This window comes from Oryza glaberrima, chromosome 8 (genome assembly GCF_000147395.1).
Source record: "Oryza glaberrima chromosome 8, OglaRS2, whole genome shotgun sequence".
NCBI lineage: Eukaryota > Viridiplantae > Streptophyta > Magnoliopsida > Poales > Poaceae > Oryza > Oryza glaberrima.
This window is the reverse complement of record NC_068333.1, coordinates 24,481,277-24,491,105: the sequence shown is the minus strand read 5'-3', so window position 1 is coordinate 24,491,105 and position 9,829 is coordinate 24,481,277. Positions and strand designations below refer to the sequence as shown.

General features: G+C 44.1%; 2 protein-coding genes across 2 annotated transcripts; one reads left to right on the top strand and one right to left on the bottom strand.

Moving 5' to 3' along the window:
- Positions 1–1,159: 1,159 nt before the first annotated feature.
- LOC127782214 (bZIP transcription factor 50-like) lies at positions 1,160–2,260 on the bottom strand. Its single transcript, XM_052309301.1, has 2 exons — positions 1,683–2,260; positions 1,160–1,598 (listed from the first exon to the last, which is right to left on the bottom strand). Exons 1-2 carry the CDS (start codon positions 2,049–2,051, stop codon positions 1,509–1,511), a joined length of 459 nt encoding a protein of 152 aa, XP_052165261.1. The 5' UTR covers positions 2,052–2,260; the 3' UTR covers positions 1,160–1,508.
- A 4,493-nt stretch (positions 2,261–6,753) lies between these two features.
- On the top strand, positions 6,754–9,451 carry LOC127782215 (acyl carrier protein 3, chloroplastic-like). Its single transcript, XM_052309302.1, has 4 exons — positions 6,754–6,883; positions 7,827–7,925; positions 8,473–8,595; positions 9,119–9,451. Exons 1-4 carry the CDS (start codon positions 6,833–6,835, stop codon positions 9,260–9,262), a joined length of 417 nt encoding a protein of 138 aa, XP_052165262.1. The 5' UTR covers positions 6,754–6,832; the 3' UTR covers positions 9,263–9,451.
- The last annotated feature ends 378 nt before the right edge of the window (positions 9,452–9,829 follow it).

Genomic DNA, 9,829 nt, shown 5'->3' with positions numbered 1-9,829 from the left:
CGTTCGTCAGCGTCGACTCCACCCCTCTCCCTTTGCCCGTCGTTCGTCACCGTCGCTGCTCGCCCCCCCCCCCCTCTCTCTCTCTCTCTCTCTCTTCCTCTCCCTCGGTGGCGAGCGCAAGGCGAGGGCAGCGGCGGCGAGGCGTCGTCTTACTCGGGCGACGGCGGCGGCTCCTCCGCCTTGCACCGCCACCGGCCGGAGGCGACAGATTCAGCATCGTCCTGGGCGGATCTGGCCCCCACGGGGCCAGATCCGGTTTGAGCGGCGCCGGCCGCGCCGCATTGAGGAGGAGATGGTAGCAGTGACGGGCGCGACGCCGGCTGCGGAGACGTCGGTACTCGAGCGGCAATGGCCTCTCTCTCTTTCTCTCGTCGTCGCCTCTCTCTCTCTCTGGCAGCTGGCGAGGGTAAGGGGGAAAACGGGGGGAGAGAGCGGTGTCCACAGGCTCCTCCGCTAGCCACGGCCGACCCAGTGCGGCTTCTTGCTCGGTCCCCCAGCCGAGGAGCTTGTAGAGCCACGTCCCTTGCAGAGGGGTCGCGGCCCTCTGCTGGGAGATGGCTTCAATGGCAAACCCCGACGGCATGAGCAGGGACACGGGCTAGGGGTACGCATTGAACATGCCCTTAATGGAACACTTTTACTACCGTAATCGTATATGTATGACAGTTTTAATAGGATTCATTAATTGTGTTGGTGCTTGTTAGGTTGTTTGTTTTTATTTTAAGATAGTGTGTTTTTTTGACTCTTTATGTGTAAATGCTAATAAGCGAATTTGTATAATACTAAATGGCTGTAACTCGTTTAGTAAAGGCCAAAAATATATTCCATTATCTAAAAAATTTACTAACGGTTTTCATAACAATTAAAATTAATTGTTCTCTACGCACATAAATAAAACTGGAAACTACAACAATAGTTTTAATTAGTTCCTTACCCAAAATATGATGTGCTTGTGGGAGGCCCTTTTTTTCAGGCAGGCAGGCACACTCCCCTCCGCGCAAGGATAATAGCAAGTAAGCTTAATATAAACTTACGGAAGGAGAGAGAGAAAAAAAAAAAGGTGTTGGTTTTTATATAAGAGCTAGCTTTACACGTCCTTCAAAACAAATATATTAAATGCATAAGTTGAGAGAGAGATGAGAAGAAAAATTAATTCCAAACAAATATATTAAATGCATTAAGTGAGAGAGAGTGGAGAAGAAAAATTAAAGCCAACCTTATAACTAATCTATTACTACCTCCGTACATATATGTCTGACGTTGGCTAGTATAAATCTGAACTAGCCAACGTCATATAAAAAACTGGAGAGAGTATATATATTGGCTTTAAAATGGATGAGTAGTTCTACTATTGTCCTTGCTCTCATATTCTCCATGATGAGGTAGCTAGCTAGCTAGCTAAACCTACCTACGAGTTCTAATATTCTTGCAGATTAATCTACGAGTGGAGTAAATTTCACTCCATAGCCCGGCCGAGAACCCCCAAACAACTTGCATGCTGACACCGATCAGAACGTCGCCGACGACGTCCTCTGGATCGTCGGCTTCTTCGCCGCCGCCGCCGCCGCCGCCTCCGCCTCCGCCGCGGCGGCCTTCAGCTGCACATCTCATCAACACGTCGATCTATGAGCACACAGAGTCTGACGACGAAGGAAGGAAGGAGACGATAGGGTAGTACGTACATGGTGGCACTGGTGGCGCAGGGCGGCGTTCTCGGCGCGGAGGAGGCGGACCTCCTGCTCGAGCTCCTGCAGGTACGCCTGCTTCCGCGCGCGCGACCGCTCCGCCGACTCGCGGTTCTTCATCGCGCGCCTCTTCCGCCGCTCTACGCCGCCGCCGCCGCCCAGCTGCTGCTGCTGCTGCTGCTGCTGGTGCAGCTCCGCGCGGTACAGCAGCTCCCGCTCCAGCGACGCCGACGCCGCCGCTGCGCTACCGCCGCCGATGCAGGAGGGGTAGGAGCGGGACGACGGAAGCCCGTCCTGAAACGACGCCGGCGGCAGCACGAGCTCGTCATCGTCGCCGCCGCTACCAGTACCAGCCGCTCGCTCCATGCTCGCTGGAAGTGGCAGGTAGCAAGTTGGCAAAAATGGCAGATAGCAAGTTGGGCTCTCTCTCGCTTTGTATTGGCCGCGCGTTGCTCGCGTGACTTTGAATTGGCCTGTTTCACACTAGCTAGCTACCACATGCAAGCTGCTTTGGAACATAGCAATCACAAGCTAGGTCGTGTGCTGCTTTATATGGTACTCCCCGTCCCATTGGAAAGCAATCTAACCATTGTAAAGCAATCTAATACCGGAAAAAATACATGCTTGTACTATAAATCTGAAGGGTAGATATATTTAGATTCATGTCACATCTAATACTAGATTCATATCACGTTCGATCATAGATCTCAACGCCAACAAGACTGACATGGTGCTTAAGGGCCATATATTTCAACGGCGCCAAAAGGCCTGGCGTTGATATCGGGTGACGGGTGGTTAGCTAGCGTGCGCCCACCACGTTGGCTAGCTAGCCAACTCGAACAATCCGATTAGGTGGTAGCTATCTTAGGGCATTTACAATATGAGCTACTTCTAAAGTGTTCTTACTAACCGAGGATACTTGTAAGGGAACTTAGCTCACAATAGAGGCCACAACTAAGTGGGTTCTTCCAAACCCGAAGCAACTGAATGAAGACACTCTATCCCACAGTGGGTATCCCAACCAAAAAGCCACATATATTAATTTTCTCTCTTACCCCTGTCGGCAACGCGGCTCTCTCTCCTCCCTCTTTCTTGTCGCCTGTCTCTCTGCTCTCTCACTCCCTCAACTTGCTCTCTGCTCTCTCCCTCTCTCTCTCTCTCTCAGCAAAGCGGACGGCGAGGGCGCGCGGGTCACGGCGGTCGAGGCAGCGGACAGCGAGCGTCGCGCGGGTCGCGTGACGAGGAGGACCGCCGCCGCTGCCGGAGCTTCGTCGGTGAGGGCGACGAGGAGAGCCGCCTACTCTGCTGCGGATCCGTCGCCTCCGCCGCGGATCCGTCGACGCCACCGCTCGCCGCTCTCTCTCTCTTGTGGGTCCGCCTCGGCGCCGTCCCAGTCCCGGTGGTCGCGACGAAGCTCCTCTCTCCCTCTTCATCGTCGGCGTCCGGCAGCGACTCTACCTCTGCCAAGGGGTGGAATAGGAATACGAGCTGGGGAACCGATGTCCACAGGAACCCATCGCCCCCGCCCCCCCTCCCCCCAATGCGTCTCTTGGCTGCGTTGCTTGGCTGAAAAGCGGCAAGAGACGCGTCCATCAGCCAGGGGACGCGCTCCATCGTAGGGAGCAGACGCGGACGGAAAAGCGAACGCCCGTCGATGAGGAGACGACCTAGGGGTTACCCATTGTAGATGGCCTTACTCACGCTAATTAAGATGATGAACATCAATGTTATTGGGGTTGGCATTAAGATTAAATATTCATATAATAAGCGGTTTTGATTTCTATAGTCAAATATTTTTAAGTTTGATCAAATTTACAATATATATATATATATATATATATATATATATATAATTTAATAAAACTAATTTGGTGTTGTAAATGTTAAATTTTTCTACAAACTTGATCAAATAAAAGAATTTTTATTAGGAAAAAATGACTTGTAATACGAAATGGAGGGAGTGTTAACTTTTGCTAAGGTTCATTTTTTTAAGGGTTAATGTGTCAAAATTTTGGGATAGGAGTAGTAATGGCTTTCACAATGCGACAGCTCAGTTTTCCACATCAGAGATTCCACGCCATATCAGCTTCTCCCGTTGCCAACTGAAGAATGTGGAGCCTATTTGAGACTCGCGTTTTTTAATAGCTGAATTTGGTACTGCTCTTTTCCAAACTTTAATTACTCGTTTATTTTAACAAAAAAAAACTACAAATATTTGGAAAGATATCAACAAAGCCGCGCAAGTGCACTTAGGCGTAACTAACAGATCAGATTCCGATCTTCCTCGATGGAAGTTTAGGGTGTCTGTTTGAGAGAGGTAGAAAGTAGAAATTGAGAAGATATGTACAATGAGTTGAGCTATTAACCATGATTGATTAAGTAATAATTAGTTCATACTTAAATTTTGAATTACTATATTTTTTTAAAACAACTTTCTATAGAACTTTTTCTAAAAACACACACTGTATAGCGGTTTGAAAAACGTACGTGCGAAAACAAGGTTTTTTTTTTCCTCTTTTTGTTGTAGGAACAAAAACAACCTTAATTTACCATCACCTTAAAAACATATCTTTCTATGATTGTCTTTGCATCTTGGATTTTTTTTAAAACACATTATAAATGCAGACGCTTACAACATGCTTATACTCTTCCCTATAAACTCACATACTTATATATACCTTACCCATATGAGCATCTTTGGAAGATTGTGTTGATATATCTTAAGACCGACAAAGTTAACACGAGTGCATCGCTATCGACGAATATGTCACCTATCATTGAAAAAATAACTAGATGCAAATGTGAACACCCATATCAAAGTCTAAGATTTCAATCTAGGTGAGCAGATTTACACGATAAGAATCTTAACCAGTTTATCTCGCTTACTCCGATGTGCATTTTGGATTCTTGGTACCTGATCGATCGTCGATGTGATGGTCATTTGGAATAATTAATAATTAATTGTCAGCGTTACGGATAAGGTATACCTCATATCATACGACTTATGGAATATACGGGTATGATATACGTCCTATTCTACGATTTATGGAATATACGGATATGGCATACCTCCCGTGAACGCTGTTGGAATCTGTTACAAATTATGGAAAATATCTCCACGAGTCAATTGATTTCGAAAGTCCCGCTCGGTGGGGATAGAGTTTCTGTTATATCGTACAAGATCTGATGTCTCTGAGTCTTACTTGGAGATCAAGATGATCCACGGTATAAAAGGGACCCCCAGGGAGGGGTGCAAGGTATCGAATCTCATCGCCAACACACCCACCATAGTTTACGAACCCGGAGTACACAGAGCCAAGTAGCCGGGAGATCTCGTCGGGTACATCGACTATGATCTTGTCGGTATCGTCAGTTTCGTCTACTTCCCTTGTAATCTGTGGTTCTTCCATATCAATCTTATATAAACTGAACTATGGCTATTGCCTGATACGGTGGCCTGAACCAGTATAATCATTGCCTTTTGTTTGCTTGATGTCGAATTACGTAGATCCTCGTTCCAACGTACCCTAATACCCTAATCATCCGGTGTACGAGTATCACTCGTCAACATTAATAATCTTTGTTTTAAAATATAAAAATCTAGCACTGATCCAATGTTTAGATTTATAATGCTAGGTAGTTTTTTTAATGTAAGTATTAGGTTCCTCTATTTTGTGGTGGAGGAAATAATATTCTAAGCTCGAGTGTTAACTCTTAACCGAAACCGGCAAGGAATTAAGGTTTGAGACTTTCCGTCGGTGCATTGCTAAATCTGATCGATTCTACAGGTTGTTTAGGTCACGTTAAAATTGAAAGTTTGATTGAAATTAGAACGATGTAACGGAAAAGTTAAAAGTTTGTATATGCAGAGAAGTTTTAACGTGATAGAAAAGTCGAAAGTTTAAAGAAAAAGTTGGCAACTAAACCAGGCCTAGGAGTATATGCTACAGATCTGAGCTGAAATTAGTGTCCCGTATTGTCCTTAAGCCTTTATTTAGTTTCAAATTTTTTCTTTAAAATTTTAATTTTTTAATCACATCACAAATTTTCTACGCATAAACTTTTAACTTTTTTCCTTCAAACTTTCAATTTTAGTTAAACTTTTAATTTTGACGTGAAACTAAACACACCCTAATTTCTTCGAAGTTTGTTGGCCGCCTGCCGCCTGCTTACCAGTCACATCTTACTTTTTGAGCAAGCTTGAAGGATGTTGCGTAATAGAATCTTCAGTTGATTACTTGCAGGAAAGTGCATGCATGTTTTCTTGGCCTGCCTCACGAAAACGGTATGGCCGACAATATGAGCCACATCTATCAACATCATCCATGCCTCTTCAGTCTTAGCTCGCAAAAAAAAAAAATCACAAACAAAATGGAAAAAAAAGCATTGCACACTAGTGAAAAACAATACTAAGATTGTTATACAAAGTAGCCGATATAACGAAACGACTAATTTTCTTGATCGGGATCAATCATTGCTTACTTAAAACATGTCAGATGATGATATATAGAAACACACGATATTTGTAATGAAGTTTAGTGAAAGCCTACATCTTCGGTGCTCTGATTATGGGTGCTCCTCCCCAATCAATATACTAACATTTAACCGCTACGAGTCCATGGCCTCGTCTCTATTATCTCTCTGAGTAGTATAGTTATAGTTATCATCTGACACGTTTTAGGTGATTAATGGATAAAACGATCGAGAATGCTAGTTATCGTTCCGCTATATCGACTAATTTTTATAACAAGGACGATAAAGGATGAACATATCAGGATATCTTATTATTTTCTTTTCGAAGAGGGAATTCCTCTGTGTCCCTTAAATCAGCATGGGCCGGAGAAGACAACTGGACCGTCGTATCTTACACTCCGGAAAAGAGAAGAGAAATGGACCGTCGTACTGACAAGTTACTACTCAGCCCACCAACACCTCGGGCCGGAAGCAAAACGGCCCATCCGCGAGGTCGGCCCGCGCCGGACAGCTGGCCGCCACGTGGGCCCCACCGTCGATACACTCGATGCGGCGGCGTCGCCAGCTGTATAAATACCCCGCGGCCTCGCCGAGCCGGCCATCCTCTCTCCTCCTCCCAGTCGCTGTCACGCGCTTCGTGCTCGCCGCCTTCCACCTTCGTGCTACCCCCCGCCATGGCTTCCTCCCTCGCCGGATCCGCCCTCTCCTTCGCCACCCCCGTCAAGGTCAGATCCCCCCACCCGCCACCTTGTTCTGCCGTACATCGATCCATCGATTCATCGATCCGTGTGCCTGACTGGTTTCTGGGTGCTGGGGGTTCTTTTTTTTTTGAGCTTTCGGCTTGATCTCGGGCCTGTTTCTTTGGCCGATCTGTGGGTTTAGCTTCGTGCCCTTTGGTGGAGCGATTCAGATGGGAGAACGGCGAAAAGTTTTCTTTCTTTTTTTTTTTTTTACCCTTTTCGCTTTCGGGTGGGTGGCACAAGTGCTTTTGTGTGCGTTTACTGATCCATTTTGTATAGCAGATCCGAGCAGATCTGCCTTTTGTGTAGGTTGAAAAGGCTGCAATATACTTGTATCCGTATGAAATTTCCGCCTTGTTAGGCTACGAGTAGATTTCCGCATAGTGATGATGAATTCGTTAGTCTTTACTGGGATTTACTGATTCTACTTGGATGGTAACAAAACTATTGGTCCTTTGGGTTCTCCATAAAAAAGTTGGTTCTAGTATTGATATGTTGTACTACCACCTAATAAAGAACGGGCGTATCTTGTTTTCCCTTGGCACGAAAAGGGATTTTTGTTTCGCCCCGTCACCATCCGGCTTACTAGCCTGGATTTTTGTCGTACGGCTTCGCAAAATTCTTATGTTCATGGTATATAGGGAAATTGTAATAAAATCTCTTACAGAAAGTAAAGAAAAAAAACTCTGATGAGTTTGCAACTATGCATTGGAGATTATTTCTCATCGAAATCATCTTTACTCATTTCAACACCCCATACTGGCTACTTAGACAAATTCAAGACATACAGCTAATGTGATACTAGAACAGCAGAATTATGACAATAACACTGTTTTCTATGCTATGTTCTTTTCCCCTGTGGATAGTATGCTATTCCTTTTTCTGCATTACTTCTGTTGTCTAAATAAACTTGTTCCATGAATTGCAGGCAGTCAAGACTAATTCGATATCTTTCACCAGCGCAAGGAAGGGAAATGCATTTCTCCGCCTGCAGCCAGTGCCTATGAGATTTGCTGTTTGCTGTGCCGTGAGTTCCATACTTTCTTGTCATGCATGATTTTTTTTCCCCATTAATCGCTGCTTTGCTATGCTAGAGATGAGATATCCGCTAGCAGTTGTGTTATTTCTGGATGAATGAAAATTTTCACCTGGGGCCAAAACCCTTTCCTTTATGACCAGGGAGGGTTTAATGCTTTAGCTGTTTGGAATTCACCTTTCCGTTCTAGAAGGACCTTTTTGTTTCTTGTATCATTGATTTTTTGGTAGGGTAAAGTTGTATTTGGTTGGAGACCAATTTAGAAGAAGCCTTGAGTAGAGTATAGAAAATATCAAACTAGACATTGGCAATGCCAATGGTTTGGCTTCAAACCAAAACCACCATATACACTGTTCAAACTACCAAAATATTGGTAGGGCACCGTTTTGGCACTAATCCAAAACGGCCCTATACTCCGTTTTTAAATGTATGGCACTGTTGACTGCGCTATTTCCCTTTTGCATTTTGTGTTGTCGTGTGTTTTCCTGCTACAATCTAAAGAGTGTCTCCTAACCCCTTCTTAATTTCCGCTCAATAGGCAAAAAAGGAGACAGTGGAGAAGGTTTGTGACATTGTTAAGAAGCAACTCGCTGTTCCTGAGGGCACTGAAGTTTCTGGTGCATCCAAGTTCTCAGATCTTGGTGCTGATTCACTGGACACGGTAACTCCCCCATAATTTTTTGAGTGATGTCATGCATATGGTTGTTTTGAACTAAGCAGCACCTTACCTAAATTTTCTATATATTTTGGGGGCCTGAATAGTTGTATCCTTGTAATCAATTTGGCTCACAAAATAATATCTGAGGGATGCTTTGGTAGCATCTCTCGTTTTACAAGTGGCATCTATGTCCTTTTAGAGATGTGGAATGGCTTTACAGCCATAGTGATTATTGGTGAGGCTCGCTCTTCATGTAGGTCTTGTTTTCCAAATCTCTTCAGTACTTTTAAGACTAGAATATCAGATGCATTGGAATTCCCAAGTTGCCAAGTGTGATAACTGTTGCATCAGGTGTGAAAATGATCAAACAAGATGTTTAATCTATGAAGTTCAGGCACATGTGCTTTCTTTGGATGTTTAGTCTAATTCAGTTATAAGTTGGTAGAAGCCTGTATCTTCTTTTGTTTGCGTAAAGGATTACATGTTCAATTGCAAGTAGTAAAACTCAATTGTTGGATTGGTGCAGGTTGAGATTGTGATGGGTCTCGAGGAGGAGTTCCACATCAGCGTCGAAGAGTCAAGTGCGCAGTCAATTGCAACGGTTGAAGATGCGGCTGCACTCATCGACAAGCTTGTTGAGCAGAAATCTGCTGAAGCGAAATCATCTTGATATGCACAAATCACAATGTTGAAGCTCGTAAACTAGCTCTACTTCTACCTTGGGCCAGCCCTTGTTGTTTTAAGATTGTATCCTTATCGCCTTTTTTTTTATGACTTGATGGTTTGGTGGTGTTCTCAAGATTATTGCCCTCTGTGCCGTAATAATACTAATTAAAGTATTTAGGCCTTGTTTCTTTTAGCTTGGGATTATTATAATCCAGATTATTGGGAGTAAGCTATTATTGGGAGTAAGCTGAAAGAAACAGACAACTTATTGAAGTAGCTTATTATAATCTGATAAGCTCATTTAGGTGAGCTTTTTCTAGATTATTGGGTGAAAAATTACCCACCATGCTACCCCACTTCCTCTTTAGACTTGCAAACCCAATAATCTAGGCTCTAATAATCTAGTAAAGAAACAACTAACCGCTTATTCTACTACAGATTATAATAATCTAGTTTATAGTAATCTAACTCAATAATCTATATTATAATAATTCCAAGCCGAAAGAAACAGTGCCTTAAGCTATTGGGACAGTTCAATGGCAATTATCTTGCACTCTGATTTACCTCGCGG

Coding starts and splice junctions, on each gene's coding strand:
- LOC127782214 (XM_052309301.1), bottom strand. CDS start 2,051: ATGGAGCGAGCGGCTGGTACTGGTAGCGGCGGCGACGATGACGAGCTC. Junction 1,599..1,682: donor TGCGCCACCAGTGCCACCAT/GTACGTACTACC, acceptor TGAGATGTGCAG/CTGAAGGCCGCCGCGGCGGA.
- LOC127782215 (XM_052309302.1), top strand. CDS start 6,833: ATGGCTTCCTCCCTCGCCGGATCCGCCCTCTCCTTCGCCACCCCCGTC. Junction 6,884..7,826: donor CCTTCGCCACCCCCGTCAAG/GTCAGATCCCCC, acceptor CATGAATTGCAG/GCAGTCAAGACTAATTCGAT. Junction 8,596..9,118: donor GTGCTGATTCACTGGACACG/GTAACTCCCCCA, acceptor GGATTGGTGCAG/GTTGAGATTGTGATGGGTCT.